Source organism: Falco biarmicus, chromosome 5 (assembly GCF_023638135.1).
Source record: "Falco biarmicus isolate bFalBia1 chromosome 5, bFalBia1.pri, whole genome shotgun sequence".
NCBI lineage: Eukaryota > Metazoa > Chordata > Aves > Falconiformes > Falconidae > Falco > Falco biarmicus.
In genome coordinates this window covers 47,467,441-47,490,438 of record NC_079292.1, presented here as the reverse complement: position 1 = coordinate 47,490,438, position 22,998 = coordinate 47,467,441, and the positions used below count along the sequence as shown (strand labels likewise).

The window sequence follows — 22,998 nt, the reverse complement described above, 5'->3', positions numbered from 1 at the left end:
TGAATATTGCTCAGCTTACAGATGACAACAAGTTTGTGTTATGGTAGAATGGAGTTCAAAAGTAGCTTGGAGAAATATCTTGAAGTCAGCAGAAAAGTCAATAAAGACAAAAGTCTAAAGCTAGACTTGGGAAGGAAAAATCAAATTAAAAAATAAAGTAGTGAATAACTGGGTAGGCAGCACTACTTCAGAAAAGGGTCGGCACATTGTTGCAGAGTGTAAATGGAATGTGTCAGCAAATTAGTCAAAAGGCAAATATCATCCTGGTGTCCTTGTGGCACAGGGGTTTATTTTTCTGTATGTTTCTAATCCTTGTGTTAGGCTACAGTATCTGGGTTTGGATGCCACACTTGGAGTGGCATAGGTAATTTAGAGACAGTCAAGAGCAAAACAAGATGAATAATGAGTGTATAAAATGTAATCTTTCAGAAACATTAGAGTGTGCTAGGATTGTATGGCCAAAAGAGAGAAAACGGAGGTGGGATAGAACAGTGTTATGATGTGCAGAAGGTAGCTGGTGAGAAGGTGGTCATCTGTCATTGTCTATTCTGTTCAGAAAAGGGAAGGGGATGGGGAAAAATAATGTGATGAATTTACCAGTAAATCAGATAGGACTTTGGGAAAATCGGAATAGTTACCTGGGTGGATTGTGGAGTCTCCATTTTCTCCTTCAGTCTGTCTGTGATGGTCTGGATTAACCAGAAACTGAAAATGGACAAAGTGAGCTCTTAAATCCCGTCCAGTCTTTCATGTTGAGATTCATTTTTTGTGTGTGTGATTATTTTTTTTAATGCACCAAGGAAGTTCTAGAATGCCTGTCTGTCCTTTTTAAAGTTAACTACATATCTGGAATATTTTAACCCTGGACCTTTACTGAAGCCTATCAGTAGCCCTGAAGAGTCAACACTTGCAAAGCTTGTTTAAATATGACCACAAAACTGTCCAGAAAATAGAAACCCAGAGATCATACCTTATTTTAGAAATCGGAGAATATTCCTTGTGAGTATTTCCAAAACTAAATACAGGATATACAGCTTAAAGGGGTGAAGACATTGAATATTTTTCTTCCAAAAAATTCTGGAAACGTAAAGCTGTTATGTACCTTGAAGCCCATATCCCGTTCATCTCTGTGAAGACTCTCACAATTTTATAAAACTGCAACTATAATACTATATATGAAACACACTGTATTTTCTAGCAGGTTTTTTTTTGTTGTTGAATTTTTCTAGATGAAAGTAACAGCTTTATGAAGTTTTTAAAATTTCCTTGAGAAATAACTGAACTGAGATACTAGAAGATCTTTTCTTTAAAGATTTTCAAAAACTGCCAAATTATTCCAAATTATTATTCAAGCCATCTTTATAAAAATGAGTTAAAAACTAGTGGTGCGTTTGTATCCAAGTTAAATGAGTCAGGGTCTGGAAAAAATAAAGCTGGCATTACTTGAGGGTTTTGTTACCAAAAGAAACATGCCCTTCCCTACTGTACTCTTGAACCTGGAAGTACAGATACTCCAGTTCCTACCCACCCTGTCTTATAATGCTGAGTAGTCAGATTTTTTTTTTCTATTTTCTTTTCTTTTTTTCTTTTTTTTTAAAGTATCATGTGTAAGTGAAACTGACATGGTGCAAAAAAAGCAGAAAAATGTTTCCTTAGAGTATATTGACCAAGTAATATCATGTGCTTATGCATCTAAATCTGCCACTAGGAGTAGTTTTTGGTGTTTACAGCTCCCTTCAGGACCTACATAAAAGCCCTGTAATAAGATGGCGTAATCTCAAATGTAACCAAAAGCTTCGTGATTTTTCCCACTTGTTTGACTTCCGGAATCTGTTGATGGTTGATGGTACTTTCTCTGTTTGCAGGGATGTCTCGCTGTTTCTTGCCTTTGTAAGTGCACTGTTTATGCTTCCTTCGTGGTGGAAGGAATCATCGTGGCTGCCGTGGGGACTAGTTCTGCTTGTCTATGCAGTCTTCAGAGTGTGGGGCACATGGAGGACAGCCAAGCTGCAAATGTCCCTGCGAAAATACTGTATCCAGCTGGAAGAAACAGTGGCGAATAGCCGAGCTTTTACTAATCTCGTGAGGAAAGCTCTACGACTCATTCAAGAGACTGAAGTAATTTCCAGAGGATTTACCCTGTGAGTCTGTATTTCACTTTATTTAATACACAGATCCATTCAAGCAAGAAGTCTTCTAAAATTGTCTTGTTCCACTATCACCAATAACAAGTGCAATTCATAAAAAATATAATATTTAAAGCTTTTTGTTTACCTAAAATAGTATAATTACCATTCGTACTAGAAGTATGAATTCTAATAACTCAGTGTTAAAATCCTGTATCCTGAAGGAGAATTAAGTCTCACAAAACTCATATGCCTTTGGAATCTCCTGCTCTGCTAGCAATGAAGTACATGAAAAAATGGAACTTAAACCAATTTTGTTAACTATTTTGGGGAGTCATTTAGAGGGTAGTTTGAGGATTTTTTATATCGTATATTACCAAATCTATGTAAATAAATTGACCTCCAAGTAATCATTCATATTTTAGAAAACAAGATGACATCAAAACCATCCTATTTTTATGTAACAAATAACAGCCTGAAGTAATAAGAATACAGCAATCAACAAAGACCATCAAGGTCATTTCCCACCTCAAATAAAGTTTACTCTTTTTTTCTTCCATGCAGTTGTTGAGAAGTTTAGATTCTTAAATTATTTACTGCTGAATTTTCCTCTCATCCACTTAAGGGATGTGAAAGTGTTCCTGGTTGTTTAGCTTTTGTAGCTATTTGGTAATATTTGCATAATTCTGTGTGAAAGGACATCAGAAAATGTTCGGTGTATGCAATGATCCCAAAGCCAACAGGTCCGCTCTGTGTACTCTCATTGCCCTTATGCCCTTATAACAACCTATGGTTAGGTATGTAGCTTTGCCAGTCAGACTTAAGGTTAAGGGAGGTGGGAAATGCCAACAGCTAAAATGCAGTCAACTTCTTTCTAAAAACAATAAAAAATGACCTTGTGTGCACCAAGAAATTGTTTGTTCATGCCAGACCAACTATTCTGCAGTCAGGCACATGTTTTTACATGCAAGCTTGAAACTGTAGACTTAATATTTTGAATTAATTTTCTAGCTTGAGATACCTTCAGTATGCTTCATTAGAAGAAATGTTTCATTCTCCCTTTGGAATGCATAAGCATGTCTTCAGTCTGCCTAGCTATGTGTTTTGTTTTTGTTTGGTTTGGTTTTTTGCTGAAGAAGCATATAGTTAAGCAATAGGCAGTCTTATCTTTGCAAATGGGTTCTTAAAATAAATTATTGTCAGGGCTTGTCCAAATTACAAATAAGAAAAACATTTGGATTTTTTCCTAAGTTTAAGCAAATGAACTTGTGGTCAGTATCTAAATTCCTGGTGCCTTGTTCTTTTACTACATATCTTAGATAACAAATTAACAGAAAACAGACTGGTCTTTAAGTTGATGCTTGATCTAATAGCCTCTTTACTTAAAACTTTGGCAAGCTTTTCAAAAGACTTTGGAGTATGGATGGAGTAGAAGTCTGACTGTGCCAACATCCTCACTGGAACAATTGTGCAGTATGAAGAAGTCATTGCTGTATAGGTTTTGTTTTGGTTTAGCCTGGAGGAAGTTCTAACTCCAGTGTCCTTTTCGGCATCCATGTATGCAAGAGATGCTGCTTCACATGAAATTCTTTGCTTGAGGTAGCACTTCATATATGATCTAAAAAACTAGCTACGCCTTTTTTCTTCCAGAATTTTGCTACAATAAACCTTAGCAGAACAAAGTTCAGTATATTGACCTGTAGTATCCTTGTCAGTCTTAATGCTTGTTCAGAGTCACATAGCAATAGAAATGGTTGTATCTGAAAAGTTAATGAGTATCTTGTGTCATTTTACATCCTTGAAGGAATGGGAATTCAAGCAGGTAGCACAGTATCCAGTTCAATGATATGTATGCTGCTGTTTTAATGTACTGCTAGCTCAGCATAGTTTGGACTGCATTAATGATGTCGTGAATGGAAAGATACCAAAGCTGACATGTAAATAGTACTGAGTTCAGATTTTGGCTAGCTATACTTAACTAAACTCTGATATGGCAAGCCCAGGTCTGTAGATTTGGCTTGAATTACATTGCATTCCCCATTGTACGATCCATTGCTATATTCTTGTAGGCTCATTTACACATGCTTTGAAGTATCTATGTCTTTGCTTTATTCTACCCTATTTGACCTTGTTAACTGATATTTGACTGTCTCTCTAAACGTTAAATTATTCTTTATATGGTTTTGGTCAGTTGTCTGCTGGTTCCACATCTTTTTGCCTTCTTTCCCCTCCCACCCAAAAAAACTCACAGCAGCCACTTAGAAAAGGTACTAAGAACCCTGTCAGGCCTCTATTACCTGCTCTCAAAGGCAACTGGACATTTTGATTTCAGAATGGCCATCAGAAGTGTTTAATACTGCTGTTGGCATTGCAGGTATGACTTTGTGGTGCAAGCTCTGCGATGCAGAGATGACTGAGACCTCACCAGGGTACTTTGGATTACAAAAATCATGTAGCCAAGGTAGGGCAGTGTTTCTGCCTAACTGCTTCATTTGTAAATAGACAAATGAAGCCTGATCACAGGTTGTGGCCTGAAATTTCCACTGGGTAATAAAAGTATGTCCGTTGTCTTGCACATTATAGAATGAAAACTATAGGAATACCCAATGAAAGGCTGCAGCAATAAGCAGCAAGTAGTTATTTTCTTGTCTGTCATGGAAATAATTAGCATTTTCTCCAAAATACTCCCTTTCTACTATGTTTTAAACTAGAATCAAGCTCTACAAGCACATATTGGTGTATAGAGCATCTTTGTAGAAATGCTTTCTTGTTGGAGTGCAGTAAAAGGTTTTTATTAATGTGTCTATACAAGTTTGTTAAAAGTTGAGAGCCTATTTAAAATTTGGCTTGTGAGGTTAACGGAGAAATAAGTCACTGTTCTTTACAAGTAAAATGGGTTTGGAGCAGTAGAAGAGAGGAAGTTCACCCTTAACCTTTTTCCTTCTTGCTATTTGTGGCTGATACACAAAGCTGATAATGTTTTGTAAGTCAAATTAAATACATGTAAGACAAATGAAACATTAGGAAGTTGGGGTTATGGCATGTCTGGCACATAGACATTTATAGCAAGTTACATTAATTTAAGATTACTGGAATAAAGAAGAATTATTTTATAAAGAACACTGAGACAAGACTTCCTAGAAGGAAAGCAAATTGTTTTGCTGACTACTGGCAGTACATGCTGTGCATGAGTTGTGCTGTATTTGCTCTGTGTAGAAGCTGGAAATGCTTATATTGCTGTAGCAGAACATAGATGTATCTCTCTTTTTAAGGTAGAAGAATTTTGCTCATTTTCTTTCAGCCTGCTTCTGATGATTCACCCAGGGCTTGAGTCTACAAACTGATGTCAGAGTTTATGGATAAGCACTTCACCTTCAAAAGCTAGGGAAACGTTAGAAGATTGGCATGTACTATGTTACGTTCTGCATTCCCTAGTGAAACATATGGCAAGACTAGCATTTTAAATTTACATTTAGAAATTGAAATTAACACAGTTTGGTTTTATTTTACTCAGATTTTAAAGTACTTTAAGACATGTTAGATAAACCGTTTAGTATCACTCCCATAATTTAATATGGTACACGGATATTTTAATAGAGCATTTCAGCTAGTGTATTCAATATACTGCAGTAATTGGCATGAATCTTCTTGTGTTAATCATATTTAACAAACTGATATTGGTCCAGCCTTGCTCACTGGGTAGGCTGCATTGCTTTTCACATTTGACAGTGAAGGTGATAAGCTGTTTCCTCTCCTGGTCCAGCTCAGCACATGCAGTAAGACTGACGTTTTTCCAGCAGGGTCAGGTCTGCTGGCTTAGTGAGATGGGCTACAGAACTAGATACCAGCGTAGCAGCCCACCTCATTCTTGCCGGGTACCCTCTATGGTTTTCCTTTTTAAGTGACTGTGGACATGAAATCACCTCCCCACCGTGCCCTGGGAAAGGTGAGAGCAGAAGCAGGCTTCCAGTCCCAAAACAATCATAATTTATTGTCCTGTTGTCCACACTATGTCAATTCCTGAGTCGATTCTTGTAAAAACAGTCCCAGCAAGTAAGAGTGTACCTAGGCTGTTTTCAGTATCTCAGTTATAGGTTTGGCATCTGACTGTCTATGAATACATATAGCTGGAATTAATCTTTTTTTCCCTTTTCTGCAGTTTAATGTTACACAGACATGTGTAATAATCACCTAATTCACAATTCAGTTTACTTCCAGATGAGGCAATTTCTTAGAGTTCTAAAACCATTCTGAAGTATATTCTAATAGGCAAATGGCAGTTTCTTTTAAATGGTATATTCACCTGAATGTGGACACCAAAATGTATTTTCAAATATGCTTGTATAGTTGCATACATTTCATGTGTTTACCTGTCAGACTCCCACAAAACAGCTGTCATTCATTGCATGATGATAAAATCTGTGTCACCTCTCAAATAATATTTCTATTGATCCAGAAAAGATTCTGCATGGAGAAGGCTGAAAGAATATAGTGTTTTGCACGAAAACAAATATGTAGTAGCACATTTTTTTCTGCAAAAATTATTGAAGGAACAAATTTGGATATAAAGAAGTGTATGTTAAATATCTGTATGTTAAAACTTCTAAAGCTTACAGAGGGCTTGTGATATCTTGGTATCAGAGATAATGTTAGGTGACCTGTCTACCCTTAGTGTATCATTTTATAACATTTTGGAGAAAACAGATGTCCTCAGGAGTTTTGCCGTGGCTTAGATGAGAAGATGTTCAGGCTGTCTACAGAGGAATCCTGGCTACTTATTGGAAATTTTGATTAAATATATCATTAATAGGATGGACTTTTTTTTTTTCCTTTTTTTTCTTTTCTTTGTTCTTGTAGTTACTGAGGGTTTGAAAAAGTTTTCTAAGTAATGGAATAAGGAAACTGTTGTACTGTCTTTTAAAAATACTTTAGGACATCTGTACAGTTGTATCACATTTTACTTTTCAAGTTTGCTTGACAGGGTCAGTGCCGCTTGCCCATTTAATAAAGCTGGACAGCATCCTAGTCAGCATCTTATTGGTCTCCGGAAAGCTGTTTATCGATCTGTCAGAGCCAACTTTCGAGCTTCAAGACTGGCTACTCTATACATGCTGAAAAAATATCCTTTTTGTAAAAACCCACAAGTTCAGATATGTCATGTTACCTACCTGTAATTGTGCCAATGTGAGTTATGTCTAGAAACATACAATATCTAATTGCATATCTAAACAAGATAAAGGGTAGCATAGTGAACTGGGGCTTATGCTTGGTTTGAAACACTCTTAAATTTGTCTTTTTGTGTACTGTGCAGTGTGAGGTAAGATTCTGTGCACTGAAAACATTGTCCCCGTTACTGACACGCATGCCTTTGGTGTAAGTACTGATAATGTGTTTCAGGGTCCTTCAGGATTTTGTTTTATAATTCCTCTTAGCCATCTTTTTCCCTTGCACCAAAATACATTTTTCTCTGAACAATGTAGTCTTTCAGTCAACACCCCTGTGTTCAAAGGTAAGTGGATTTCCTGCTTCAGATAAGCTGGGTGAAACTCTGATTATGTTTATTATCCAGAAGGCACATTTAAGAGTGAGGAGTTTCTACGCTGAATCAAAGCAGAAGAATTTATTCAGATTCCATTTTGTGAACTGCCTTCTGTATTTCCTCAGTGAATTGCATACGTTAATGGCATTAGCATTTCAAGGATTTTTTCTGTTTCTTGTACTTATTGTACTACATAGGAAATAACCATGTCTTCACCCTGTATTATAGCAAAAAATAGAACAGATATATCCCTGATGTGAAAAAACAAATGCAGGGAAACAAAAGCTGGTGGTAATGCAGGTGTTGAAAATCCGACATGACAAATTACTTGGTTTGTCTTCCTGGAACATAGTATTTGACTGATGCATCTTGCCTGGCAAATGGATGGATGTGTTGAGTGATGATGTGTACACATACAGAGGTACATGCAGTGCTGCAAGTGCATGCATTCAGTTTGAAGGAAATGAGTATTTGCAAAATAGTAACAACTTGTGTAGGGATAGGCATCCTCTGTCTGGGCTCAAGACTTTACTCTTGGCTGTAAGGAACGAGATGTATTTGCTATGCAAAGAAAGAAAAAAATACTGACTGATTGAGACACATTGATAAGAGCAATTGATATCTAGGTTGGAAATAATTGAATATGGGAATATGGGAAGAAAGATCTGAAAATGGATCAGTTAACGTGGCCTTCCCAAATACGGAATATTAGTGTGTATTAGACTGTGCATTGGCTTTGAAACTACTACAGGAGTGACTTAAATAAAAGAATGGGAGAGAAGAAAGTTCTGTTTACTTTGAATAATTTGACATTTATATCTGTCTTTGTAAAATTTTTAACATGGAAGTTCCATTATACTAAATTATCATGCAGATATTGCAGCAGTAAGAAATAAATGGCCAAGAATTTATTAAAGTTGCATGCGTAAAGTTCTTGACAAATGGAAAGAGAAGCGTTGTATTTGTGCAGAACATAGTGGCAAAAACAGTGGTAGCCTGTGAGTTGAGATGCAGGCTGGGCCAATTCTGCAGTGCACGAAAACTGCAAGTAAGGCATTTAAGTGTAAGGAAGGTGAGTAAAGGATTCCTTCTTCCCACCAGGATAATTAAGAGCAGCTTTAAAATAGTTCCAAGTTGCCTTAGTTTGAATTTTTCCCTGAGTATTGTGAATGTCTGAAAATGTTATGTGTATTACATGGGTATTGATGGCAAGGAGCATCTTTCAAATAAATTCCAATTAAATATTACTGTTATGCTGGAGGGGCCAAAGATTCCTTCATGTCAAAAGCATTCACAGTTGCCACTTGTGACAACTTTAATGCCCTTGTCCATCATCAGATTGTTAGTGCAAATCTGGCCTAGAGCAAGGAGAAAGAGGAACTGGAGAGATTAAATAAAGGAGGGAGGTAATAAATTGAAGGAACGGAATGTTGATAAATTAAAGGAACTTATATCCAATGTCTGGAAATGAGATCCCAATTCCAACTTTTACAGTTCTTTTTAATAAGTTCTGCTTTGCACAAAATCAGAAGATATTGTCGACTTTAACTCCTCTAGGTTATTTGAGTATAAATTAATGAATTGCTTTTTGAAATGTTTCCTGAGCATTGCGAGAGACATGAGTCCAGTAGCACTGCTAGTGATTTACACTGGCAACAGCAAAACAAAATGCTTTTATTAGAGAAAAATGTATTAGAGAAATATTCCAGATATTTAAAATTTGGATTAATATTACAAAATTACATTTAAAAACCCCAAAAACTATTTTCCCTGGTTGGTTGTAATACTGTTTAAATAAACATTTTTTGCTTTACTGGATATTGCTTTGTACTTTTGTTGCAGAGCAGATATATCTCTCTGCATATTTAGGCAAGTGAAAAACTGAATTATTTTTGCTTGGAACAATCTTCAATAGGAATTTAATATGCAAAAATCTAGTCTCAAGGGCAACAAAAATTGAATTTTCCTAGATTTTTCTGTTTAAGGAATAAGGAAGCAGTAATTTCTTAAGACTGTGAACAAATACGTGGGACAGGCACTGCTTTGAACCACAGAGTGTGCATTTCATGGAAACATTTATGTGCATGGGAAATAAATGTCTGTATTATAGTTTGCTTTCCTTGGTTGATGGCATTCAGTTGGTGCTGCAACATGGGCATGGTATTTGTCATTCAACAACAGTGGTGATCCTTTGACTCCAGGGATCATTTCTGTGTGATGTGCAGATATCAAAATAAGGTCCTAGTCTGTGACTGGGCCTTCTGACTGGTGTACAGGCCTGCAAAAGCATGATGATGTGGCATATGTCCTATTTTCCTTCATCTTTGTGTTTCTTAGTATCAACCTGGAAATCTGAGATTGAAGTTCATAATGCAGTGAAGATAACTGTTCCCAATTAGGCATTTTGGGTTAAGTATTTACAGGATGTTGTGCAGACTAGTCACTACTGGTTCAACAGATCCCTGCACTGTACTCCATTGCATTGTGTAATAACTCAGACGGTACTTCAGTTGGCGTGCTAGTTGCTTAATATTTTTATACTTAAGAGCCTTGTGTCATGGGAATATTGTTCATTTATTGATTTAATTATATGCAAGCTAGATGGAGGAAATTTTATAGCTTATGTTACTTCATGATGCTAATAGTCTCATTGTCAGCTGATGCAAGACGGTGTGATACTCCTTTTTCCATTGAACTATATTGATAGGTATGACCTGGGCACTGGACCATCTAAACTGAAAAAACTTTTAATTTTGTTGTAAGTGTAAGGTGTTGTTCTCTGGTGGCCAGGCATAAACAGTATTACAAACGCAGTCATTGGATAGCAGTGTTTTAAATGGAATGATATCTTACCCCATTAAGGTGGAATGGATATAAAATGCATTCTGTGTCTTAGAGATGCACTGAGCACAGGGCAACTTGCTAATTTTCTCTAGTAAATCCAGTAAAAAAGTGTTCCTTCTCTGTAAAAATTCAGTTATTGTATCATGAAATGTTAGAAAAACACATACCTTTTTAGTTGGGAAAAAGAAAACAGTAAGCTAAACAAAAAGTAGTACCCTTTTGGGGTTAGAAAAGCCTAAATCAGAAATCTGATGCTGGAAGGCTTGAATAAAGATACTTGAGCATTTTTCAGCGTGATGTTTCTTTCTTGACCACCTGTTTCATCACACGCTTAGCTCATCCCTTCCCACCTGGTGGGCTGGTGAGAATTTTATAAAAGAGCAGCTTGGATTTCTCAGGGATATTGTGAAGCTGTTCTTTAGATGGAAATGTGCTTTTGAAGAGCCAAGTATGAATGTTAAATTTCTACATACAGGGGTACATTAGTGTTCTTGATTTTCTATATATAAATAATATTGGCCCAGTGGCAGAGGTTAGACATTCACTGGACAGATAACTTTATTCTGGATTTGTCAGTTTATTATTAAGAGCTTTGCCTTGTCTTCTTCCAAGCTAGTAAAGAATGTAAGTTAAACAGGCGAAAGATATATTTTCACAAAGACATAGAAAAATTTAACTAACCTAAGGTTAATTACTCTATTTTGGCTTTAATAGAAAACTTCAACACTAAAAATACTTTTGTTTTACAGCAAAGCACGTGAAGGAAATGTCTTTGTGTGTATGTATATGTTTGTGTGTATGTGTTTAACCTTTCTAAAGGTCTAATCTTTGGGAAGCTAATGGGAGCATGGGATCAGTTCTCTGCTTTCATCTATCCCATAGAGATGGGGGTGGGAGGGCTACAATAGAGGAGGGCAAGGCAGGAGATGTGGGAGTCCACTGGGAATCCCTAGCTGAGATGTAGTATTGGTAAGTGGCTCCTTTGGTCAAACCACTCATTTGAGATGTTGCCTGGAATTTTTTTAGCATGACTTAGAAATTCACATGTCCAAACTGGTTTTTATGTCTTGTTGTGGGAAAAGAATAACAAGAGATATAATTAGTCCCAGAGATAACTGGTTCTGAAGGGGTTTGACCTGACTTTTCAGTCTCTAATACCATCCTCATCCCATGTGCTCCATCTGGTGGGCATGCTATCAGGTTAACTTAGAGTAGACACTGCTTATGAGGCAGCTGCTGGTGGCAACAGTAATACTTTGTTCCTAATTAATTTGCATTGCAGGTTTTTGTCTGAACACTTAATAGGCTTCTTTCTTCATGGACTTTGTGGAGAAATTAGGGAAGAGTGTGTGTGTGTGTGTTTGTTTAGAGCCTGGACACTTATCATTGCTGTATCCTGTGACACAGAATATGATTATTTCTTTTTATACAATGTTCTACTCAAGTGGTGAAAATTTTCTTGAGCAAATCACTTTTACAAGTTCAATCCTATGAGAATTTATCACATGGAAAAATTGGGAGTGAAAGTGGGTGGAACTTGTAGCTTCTCCAGAAAGCATAATAGTTGGACAAGAGATAGGTGCTTCTAATCATCTTTATGTGCCCCAAGAGATGAGAGTATTCAGTTTGTAAATTGAAATATAAATTAAAAAAAACCCATAGTTTAAATTAAGGCCTTATTTTCATGAATGCCTTACAAATGTGGTTTTTTCTATGGAACAAACGTGCTTATGACCATAAGTTATAAGTTTCAATTTTAAAGCAAATTTTACTACTTTGTGACTGGGTGACTATGCAAAATGTGCAGAAATCTTGGACTGTTCCTCCTCCCCTTTTCCCAGCATGAGGTTAGCCTAAAATTAATGCTATTTTAAAATAAATGCTGCTTTGTCTATGAATTATTTTTATCTGTCTTCTGGTATCAGTTATATTGTGCTTGCTCCCTACTTTTTAAGCATTTCTGAGGACTGGAAATGTACATTTTCCTACTGAGAATTTAAATGTGCTGAAGAATGTTGATAAAAAACAGTTCACTGCTGTTCCTACCAAGATCATAGTGGCTTTACAGCAATGTAATCAATAAAGTTAAAGGTATGACAATTGGGGAACTCCTGTTCTTCACGGTACTATCTGAAATGTCAAACACCAATTATTGTCGAGATCTCTGAGCAATTTCTCCACAGACAGAACTTGCTTGGAATTCCCATTGTCCTAAGTTTGGTCTAAAACATAGGCTACCTTTGAAACTTAAAATTTTACTATTGTTTTTCTCTTTCCCTTGGTTTAAGATTGACATGAATGAGCTACATCCTGGGAAGTTAATATTTAAACATAGAGATTTTATCAGAGAGAAAGATACTTAAACATGTTTTCCTCACTTGAAAGGGATGCAGGGATTTTTCATCAGTCTGTTTTGTTTCATGTGTTTGTGTTTATACCTAGGTGTTTCATCAATGTCTAATCTCTCATCCTTTTAAGAGCCTTTAAAACTTGTGCTCTGAATAAGGGTTGCAAAATGTTCAATTAAACAGGATTGAGGTGGGTTTGGGTGGAATGTATGTGCTTTCACACAAATTGCCTGCAATAAGAAACCTTACTGGGTGGGTTTTTTTCCTTTTTTGTGTTTTTAATGCAAAAATTGCTTTGTTAACCACCTTAACTCCAGCTAAACCTACCCTCTGAACTCGGAGAGTGATAATGTGACCAGCTACATCTGTGTAGTCCCCTTTAAGGAGCTGGGTCTGGGACTGAGTGAAGACCAAGTTTCTGAAGAGGAGGCACACAATCTAACAGATGGCTTTAGCTTGCCTGCACTCAAGGTAACCTCTCCTAGGAGGACATCTGCACCAGCACAGGGTCCTAATGAAATTCTCTTTTGGTTGTCATGGAGCCCTGTGGCTTGTATGTACTAGCCTGTAGTAACACAGTCATCTGAGGGAGAGATGTAGTTGGTCTCCTATGATGTGTTTCCACAGTTATTGACATTTAGATGCTTTCTTTTTGCATGTGGTCAAAGAGAAGCTGCACAATACTACATTAGGATTTTTTTCTGCAAATCATGTAAATTGAAGCCAATGTTTTATAATTAGCTTGATCAATCTCTTTCTTAAACATTATTTTTACTCTCCGATTTCACTTGATACGAGCTGAATAAAATAATTTACAGATTTGTACTTACATCTTTTTTAGCTTATCTCTTGACTTGGATAGAAAGAGAGACATCAAAAGATGCAAATTAGTTGTAATTGCCAAAGGCAGTAGCTGCATTTAGTTACACTGAGGAGTAGAAATCATAAGCTTGCACCCCTGCTGCCGTGAGCCAGTGTGGTTCTTTGATCTTTGAAAAACATTTAACTGAACAGAATGACAACCCTATAATGGCCTTTTTATCTATTTGTTTTGAGATGTTAGGTATTTTTAAATTGTATGAGGCAATGTTTGCAATTGAAAGATCTAATTTGAATGCAAAACTTCTACACTCTGGTGGTTCTTTGCTGTGGCAGTTCCCTTTTAACATTGTTTTTCTAGTGGAAAATTGCACATCATTATTATATGACTTCTGTGTTTCTGTGGGGTTGGCTTTTGTTGCATTTTATGCACTTAATTCCTAGATCTTGACTTCTTTTGTTCTGACAGTAAATATTACCAGTAATAGTGATTGCTAAGCTTTGAGGCTTAGTCTAATTAGTTGTAAGCTAAGAGCTACATCAGTTGTAAGCTTTTGGGAATTTTTTCTTGCCTTTTCATTAGCTGAAGTTCTAATTGCAACCATACAAGCTCACTTATTTACCCACTTCTTTTTAAGCACAAGAATTCAGAGCTGCCCAAACTCGTAAGCTAAATCTTTGTTTACCTGCAGTTTGCAGTAATTTGACTAAAATCTGTTTTAGTTAAACTAGTTGGGACTCTTTCTGGGTTACAAATTGAATATCTCAATTTGTGTGAACACATAACTGACAGTAATGTAGGCTGGATGTGGTGTAGTTGAACCAAGCTAAATTAACATAAATCAGTCCTAAGCAGATTCTTGCATATATAATAAAATAGGTATACTTCAATAACCTTGGGACATATTTATGCCCAGACCTCTTCAGGTTTGTTTTTTTTTTTTAATTTGAGAGAACTTGTCTTTATATTAAAATGCAGGTAGAATATAGATGTGTATCCAGATTTGCTTAATATTTTAATTTTCATTCAAGCCCATGTCTAGACCATATGACAAATGTAGTCTGTGTGTTTCGGCTACTTTGTCCTTGAACTGAATCAATTTAAAGAATGAAAAATTTTGGCTTAAGAATAAATACCAATTCAAGCTGATGAGAGCCAGTAGGATGTTTTGGGTGAAGTTTAAGTGTCAGTAAAAATCATCAGAAGCCATTGGCAGAACAAGCTATTTGCAACCCTAAATACATCTGGAATTCCCTTTTCTCATCATTGTGCATTTTTTCAGGTAGGTTTTGGATTATTATTGTCACCTAAAGTCCACTACTTTTGTGTGCTACTTTTTCACTGCTTTTGCTTTATGTCTCATGGAAGGGATTGGCTTTCTTTTGTGCTTTATTATAGCATGAGCTCTTAACTTTCTATCCAGGGCACCACACCTTCAGGGAACTTGGGTGATCGCTGTCCATTTGTTTGCTTTTTGTTTTAGCACCCAGCCAAATCAGTCTTGCACATGTGCCCCAAATTATTGTGTATCATTCTATGTTCTTTCTCCTGACCATCTTTTGTAAATCAAGAATTATTTCTTTTCTTTTGGAATATTTTATCAGCTTGCATTCAAGAATTTTTTTATGTACCCTTGGGGTATATCAGACCACATCTATCTGAAGGCATTTAATTTTTTGTGTTACTGTTCTGAATGTTTTGTTCTTGATTGTTTGCACACTGGAAAAAACTGCTCCTTGTCCATAGTCATATGAATACAAAGATGCAAATATATTATTCAGATCTCAGAACAAGTAAATTGTTAGTCCTGTTCTGTAGCTGAGGAGGTGGAAAGAAGCATGATAAGTAGTAACTTTGTCTTCTTCGGTGTGGAATGCTTGAGAACAGATTTTGGACTACGCCGCGTAGTGACAGACAGTTCATCCCTTTTAATAAAGGCCACTATTGCAGAGAAAAGTGTCATAACCTTTCCTTTTCATTTTAGAGATATTAGATGCTACTGTTCTGTCATGGTCTACTGAGCCTACAGTCTTCCCTAAACTAAGACAACAGTTCTTTTCATTTCATTGGAAGAGGAAATTCTCAGGAAATTGAAATTGTGGGTTTCCTTGCTCCCAGATGGAATGACCTCTTTTGAACCATATATAACATTGTGGCTCGATTCATTTCTCACAAGCCTTTCCCTCGTTAGTGGTATTGGTGAAGTTTTACTTTGGCTGAAAGAAGAATTAAGCTGGCAGCTCAACTTTCTTCAGATGTAGGATGTGTTTTGTTGAAGTACAGTGCAATTAGACTTGTGTTTCAGGGTTGGGTGTGGGGCAGTGCAGTAGTTAGAAATTGTAGAAACGATAGCTTGGCATCATAAAGGAAAAAATGTCTTTGCTGCCACTGGAATTTCTGCAGCCCTTTATGAGCTGTAGGATATGTGGACATTATAGCAAATAATGAAACTACCTGCTGAGAATACGAGTTTTTAGGCCTCTGACAGCCTTCTGAGCATAATTGTATACAATGTCCTTCATCGACAAATTAACAGTCGCCTAAGGTTCACAAGATCTGAACCTCACATGGTCTGGGGTGCCCTTCAATGGATTTTTGCAGTTTTTCAAAGTTCCTGTTGCTATCTGAGGAATGTTTTCCCGTGGTGCATCTGTACATTGACTTTGGAGGCTGGCTGTTTTCCCAGGTGCGCAGAGTTAACCCTGCCCTGTTCTGCAGGTCCTCTTTCAGCTCTGGGTCGGGCAGAGCTCAGAATTCTTCAGAAGGCTGGTGCTGCTCCTCTCCCCAGCCAACGCATCCCCCAAGCCCTTGGTCTCCCCTGAACGGCTGCCTCATCATATCTTGTCTGATGTGACTCAAGGCCTACCTCATACACATGCTGCCTGCTTGGAGGAGCTTAAGCGAAGCTATGAGTTTTATCGGTACTTTGAAACGCAGCATCAGCTGGGTTTTGAGCGGCCGGCCAGGACAAAGCAGAAGTCAAGAGAGCTGAACAGTCTTCAGACAGCAGTACGCAGCTTGCAGCTTCATCTCAAGGCACTGCTCAATGAGTAAGTTTACACATGAATTAAGAGGATATGCTGGTAGGAAGAAGGCTTCAGTCCTGAGTTCTTTGGGTTGGCAGCTTGTATCCCAGATTAAAAACAAAAAACTCATTGTAATCATAGGCATATATTCACATAGTATGGGGTCAAAGACCCTTGGTTCAATATGGAATCTGATATTGTTTCCTGGTTATTCTTTAAAGTATCTGGTGAAAATTCAAAGCTAAGCAGTGCGTTAAGATCTTGCCTTGCTTTTGCCACTCCCTTGAAAAAATCTGAACATTTTACTTGTCTTTACATACTTATCTTTCATTGATTTAGCAACATACCGAATGCTTTATAAAAAAGTTCAGCTCATAGTAACTACCTAGAAAATGTTTTTAAATATTCATCACTGCCTTGGTGACAAAACTGTCCTACTCATTTAATCTTACATATAAGAACTACTATAACAAATGCAGGTGAGCAGTGTATCTTGATGTGGAGACACAGTTCTTATTTTTAAAATTTCAGGGCATTTTTGAGGAGTTGGCTGAGTTAGATTCTTAAAACTTGAAGAAAGTAACAGGATATTAAATGAAATACTTCAACGAATGGTCAAGTCAAATATTTACTATTACTTATTTCTGTTAATCTCCTTGTCACTTAGGGTAATAATTCTTGAGGATGAACTTGAAAAACTTGTTAGCACTAAGGAGACACCTGAGTTGACAACAGAAGCCCATCAGGTTCTGGAACAAAAACTAAAGTTTATTCAGCCTCATATCCAAGCAAGCAACAGCTGCTGGGAAGAAGCCATTTCTCAGGTGGAGAAAATGAGTGGAAGAAACCCAAATAAAAAAGGTAAGTGTGAGAGATTAATTTAGCAATGAATGGGATACACTTCAGAGATGGAATGGTCAGATGGATCAAAGACAGCATTCAGCCTGTATATTAGAATTTTAGCTGAAGAAGGTTTTACAACCATACACTTTGAAAAACTATGCACATATGTCAAACTTTTTCATTGTGATGACCTTGGAGTTTTTGTCTCAGCAAAAAATGTAATTTGTTGGTTCAGTCTGTTAGACCTGTGGATTCAGATTTTTACATTTCCAGGTGTAGACCAATAGCGGCTTTTTGCCTTTGCTTGGTGAATCACATGTGAAGGGGTGGGATTTTGATCAGTTGTCCTTGAGATTTTCATTTATTTACTGCATAAAATAGCTAATTGAAATCACAGTGGCACTGTCGTGAAACTTTTTTGGCAACATTTCCTGGTACATTCTAAATTGTAGAGAATGTATTGAGCATATAGTACCTGTTTACCTGCTCTCTCAGAGAGGATGAGCTAATCTTCTGTGTGTTTAACGGTCATACTGAGCAGCATATCCCAAACTTTTGCCTTATGTCCTTCCCCTTAATTGCCTGTACTGCCCATGCTGTTTTCCTTGTGAATCACAACAAGCTTAAATAATGGATGTGAACTTGGGCTCCTGATACGGAGCTGAACATGTAATTTCTGATCCTTCTTTTTTCCAGGAGCTTTTTTACTGTCTTAGGCAGGCACAGCCCAGCATTTGAAAAATGCTGGTAATGGAGACTGTGTTAGGAAAATTATGGCTTGGGGTTCTCAGCAAGTTACCTGCAGAAATCCAAATTTGTAGTGAGCTATGCTCTTAATGATATATAGGTGAGATATCCAGTAGATGGATGAATATTGCTGTGGGTGTAGAGAAATACAGGCTGACCTTGTTCATGCTTACATCAGAACTGGGAGCACTGAGAGGCCTAATGCAGGCTCTGTGCAGGTCCAGACATGGTGTAGCTACATTTGTGTGTACTTTGCCTGATAGTCCAGTCTTACAACTTCCCTCTTCAGTCCTGCGTAAAACAGCCTATGAGGATATTAGGTGTAGTCTGGTACATCTGCCTGTGCTAGCTTGTTGTGTTTTGTTGATGCATTTCACAGCCAGCAGTTCCACTGATCTTTTTTTTCTCCTTTACTTAAATGTTCGTTCTAGACTGCATGCCACTGTATTTTTAGTTGTTTAAGTTTTATTTTTACTTTGTGTATAAATTTCACAGCAGGCACTCTTATTATAACATCTTTTAAAGTTCAGTATAAAAATAACCTAGTGTGTGACCTAGAAGGGAGGGATTGCATGGGAAATATATAAAAATAAAATCTTCACTTTCACTTCTGCGCAGTGACTTTCCTAGAAATGTGCTGGGGTTGAATCTCTGTTTTGCAACAAGTTTACTGAATTGCTCCTTATGAGCTATTTTTACATTTTGTTGGTCATTGAAAACTATTGTTATCTGACTGCATTTTACTTTCCCGATATATTTCTGAGCAGTCCAGCTTCTGTGAGTTGACCTTTTCAAGCTGTGCATGAAATTAAGTCTAGTTCTTCTGCTGTCTTTCTACAAATCTTAACAGCTGGTCTGTCAGTCATGATTATGTAAATAGCTTCATTAAATTATCTGGGGTTTTTTTCAGTGCTTCCTTCCTGCTGAAATAATATAGCTGCTAAACACATCTTTCTTTTGTCTTCACACACCATTAGCCAAAATCAGATGAATCTTTTGGTAAGAGCTGTAGCAAGAACCCCATGATAGTCAAAAATTGTGTCTAAGTGGATGCCCAGCTCTTTTGCTGCAGTAGATGTTTAGTTCAACTAACTAGTTTGACCAGTAGAGCAGTGGCAATACCATTTTCAGTGTCAGTTATGAGCACTGTTGAAAAGGGAGCTATTTCTGATGGCTTAGACCCAGTTTTGAGAGGAAATATTTCATTACATAAAAGCTGTATATATTTGTTAAATATTTTTAGCAGTATCTCATAATTGTGCTTAGTATTTAAACAAAATAAGTCATTTTCCTTCTTCATATATAAATTCAAAATGTATCCAGTATTTAAATTTACTTTTTGCTTGGGTTTCGTTCTTACCGTGTTTATATTATGAGCACAAATGTATCTTTGCTTGTTCTTCTTGGCTCCTAGTGCTGTCAGCACGGGAAGGTTTCCTTGCATAAGTAGAAATCAGCTCAGCAGTTGCAGCAGCAAAGGGTCTGTGTTGCTCTGCAGAGAGGAAGAAATTGGGAACTCATTGGTCCGTTCAGCATCAGAGTGCTGTTGTTGAACCAGGAGTTGGAAGTTTCCAGCCTCTAAGGAGCTGCTTTGAACTGTGGGCTAACCTAGTTGTGGCATTCTACGTAGCTGCCTATCACTACTTTTCAGAGCCCTTTGCATATCTTTAATTGTTCTCTGTATAAACATATGAGTCTCTTTCAGCAAGCACTACCTGCTTCTTGCCCTAAATCCTACTGGGCCAGAGCAGGTTTCTTACAGCTACATTAAATAGCTCTTTGTGTCAAGCTCTGTCAAAGCAAAGCCTTTCAGTCTAACTGATTGAACGTTCATACATTCCCATTGGCCTTTCATGGGTGGTGATGCTAACATGTATTATAGCATATGGTTACTTTAGTAAATGCCGTTTGGCTTCTTTGTTTACAGGACTTGGTGTGTTTCTAGAACCAGAGCTGTTAGTCACTGATCCTGTCAGATACAGGACAGACCCTGAGAGCAAATGGGGCTTTAGCACCTTGAGGAGAATTCACCTCTACTTAAATGCACTGGGCAATGGTAGACTTATCTATCGTTGATCTACATGTAGATATTTGCTCATTTCCAGCATGAGTTGATTCTAGACTTCCAGCCATCATCTCTTTACTCTTCGACATCTTTTGTCAATAAAACTGATCTACCACTTAAGGCCTCAACAATTCAAGCATGTAGTAATCTGCTGGTAGTTTTACATAATGGAATATCCTCAATGGTTAGTTACAGTGTTGGTTTAATGATCTTTGAAATAATATCCCTCAAACTGTTTAAATGTCATCCTTTTTCCTTTTAAACTGTCTCTGTCTTTGCAAATGTATACAGCTTTTTTTATATATTTATGAGAGCAAGGCCATAGGACTGCTGCAAGATCCTGGATCTTGATCTGCTGGAGAGGAACTAAAGCAGCAGCAGTTTTAGTTAAACACTCTGAATTTGTGATCTTGAAGCATATCCTTAGCAAGGGAATCATCCCATATAGGTGGCAAACAGAGCTGGTTGTACATACTAGAGCAGCTGTTTCCCTCTGATTTGGGAAGGCAAGCTTTTAATTGGTAACTTCCATATACTCTTCCAAATTTTTCTTCATATATGTCTTCATGGAACATATTTCTATTGTTGCTGTCATTATTATTAAAATGTTTATTACAAGGCAGAGTTAGGCAATGGACAAGGGGACTTGACATGAAATATTTATTTTATAAATATCAATTTTCCAATACAGATTTCACTACGTGCTTCACCTTTCTTTTGAACTTTGCATTTAGATATTTCTGGAACATCAAATCTTTAGCTCAGCCCAGGCAACTAGGGAATTACATACTTCCCTTGTTTGCAAAAGCAAGTAACCGAGCACCACTAAAATTGTCATTATTGTCATAACTGCCTACTTTCAGAATACCATCCCTAAGTATTCCATCCATAATTAGAAATTGAAAATAGGGGTATGTGGGGCTTGGCAAGGTCATCTAGCCCTTTTCCCTGCTCAAAAGTAAATTAGTGTGCGTGGCTGAAAGATGTTTACCTATTCCTAAAGGCCTCTCTTTAGAGACATTTTACAGTATTTCCAGGCATCTATTCCAGCACTTAATTCCATTACTAGTATAAAGTTATTACTGAATATAAATATTGCTTGCTGCAATTTAAAAGCAGTACTTTTTATCCACCCACAATGGAAATCCATTTCCTCTTTGTAACTCTTACATTTTTTAAGTCAGTTAATATGTTTCTTTCTGTTTTCTTTACATGACTATACTTCAGCTCTTCCCTGATGACTATACTTTATTTAGTCCTTTGATCATTTCCATTTTTCCTTCAGATGCCCTCTAGTTGGTCCACAATATTGTTGAATGAGAGCCCCAGACTGGGCACTATGTTCCATTCACAGCCTGATCAGTGCCAGAGTAGAAACGTAATTTCATGTGTCTTAACAGTCTGTTGTTTATATGTTGGTATGTAGTTTGGCTTTTTGCTTGCAGCAGGGTAGAGTTGACTACTAGGCTTCTCACATCTTTTTCTTGGTGGTGCTGCTCAGTCAGTTGTCATATATTTCTGCGTTTTACTATTCCAAAGCACAAAAATTCGCAGCCACTGTCGTGAAACTGCTCTATCTAAAATCGAATTCTTCCTGGGCTGTATCTCTGATTTTTCAGTATTGTTTTTTATTCTAATCATGCCCTTCAGTATCCTTGCAGATTATCCCAATATCAGCAGATTTAATGAGCTGAAACACTTCTCTTTCACCCATTGGAAATATTGAAGAGTATTGGGTTTGAGACAAATACTCACTCCATATATTGTTCCTGTCTGAAAATGGTAACTGCACTGTGGTTATCCAAGAGATTGTCTATGCACCCAATAGCAACTTCTCCTGGCCTATGCATTTTGCTTATGAGTACGCCATGATACTGTGTCAAAAGCCATACTGAAAACAAAATGCAGAACATCTTTGGCTTCTTTGTATTCATAAGACCAATTACTGCATTGGGAAATGAAATTGGAGTGATTTGACATCTTTTCTCAACAAACCCCCATTGGCTGGCACTTACCTCCTTGCTACCTTCCAAATAGTTTCCTGTAAATTTTGCTTGATTGTTTCTTCCAGTATTTTCCAATTATTTGAAGCTGATGTGCCTGTAGTTCTACTGTTTTATTTCTTTTTCTAAACTTGGGCACCAAGTCTCTTTTCTGTTTTTACCCTTTTTTCTTGCCATCTGCAGGTTTTCAAAGTCTATAAAAATTTTGAGATTTGTTAGTTGAAGTAGTTCAAGATGAGTTTCATCAGACCCAGCTTATATTAAAATAGCTGAGTTATTTAAGTGCTCTCTAACAGTGTTTCAGTGTATTCTAACCAGCTGTCTCACCATTTTTTGTATGTACCAATCCTGCCTAATGAAAATGCCGGGATCCTACCTGAGTGAGGCAAAAACATCATTCAACACTCAATCTTTTTCTTTTATTTTTAATCCCTTTTATTCTTTCCTCGTAAAGGCAAACTTGAAGTTTCCTGTGACAACCTACAGCGTACTACAGTACCTTTAACACAGCCTGCCATATACATAGAAAACAAAGATCCAATCCCTGAGGAGCAGGTAAAAAAAAAAAAAAAAAAAAAAAAAGACTATTTAACATAATAATTGAGGCTTGCTTGCTGTATCCATTCCTTTTTCAGTT

At 37.1% G+C, this 22,998-nt stretch overlaps 1 protein-coding gene across 5 annotated transcripts in view; it reads left to right on the top strand.

The window, feature by feature from the left end:
• Positions 1 to 22,998, top strand: part of VEZT (vezatin, adherens junctions transmembrane protein) — a 68,133-nt gene that overhangs the window by 28,240 nt on the left and 16,895 nt on the right. For 3 of the 5 annotated variants that reach the window (XM_056339266.1, XM_056339264.1, XM_056339267.1), the window contains exons 5-10: positions 1,866 to 2,141; positions 7,096 to 7,245; positions 13,181 to 13,328; positions 16,396 to 16,727; positions 17,371 to 17,564; positions 22,816 to 22,916. In XM_056339266.1, coding sequence (XP_056195241.1) covers positions 1,906 to 2,141; positions 7,096 to 7,245; positions 13,181 to 13,328; positions 16,396 to 16,727; positions 17,371 to 17,564; positions 22,816 to 22,916 — 1,161 coding nt within the window. In that variant the 5' untranslated portion in view covers positions 1,866 to 1,905. The remainder of the gene's footprint in view (positions 1 to 1,865; positions 2,142 to 7,095; positions 7,246 to 13,180; positions 13,329 to 16,395; positions 16,728 to 17,370; positions 17,565 to 22,815; positions 22,917 to 22,998) is intronic. The other 2 variants (XM_056339265.1, XM_056339269.1) reach the window with 1 other exon arrangement.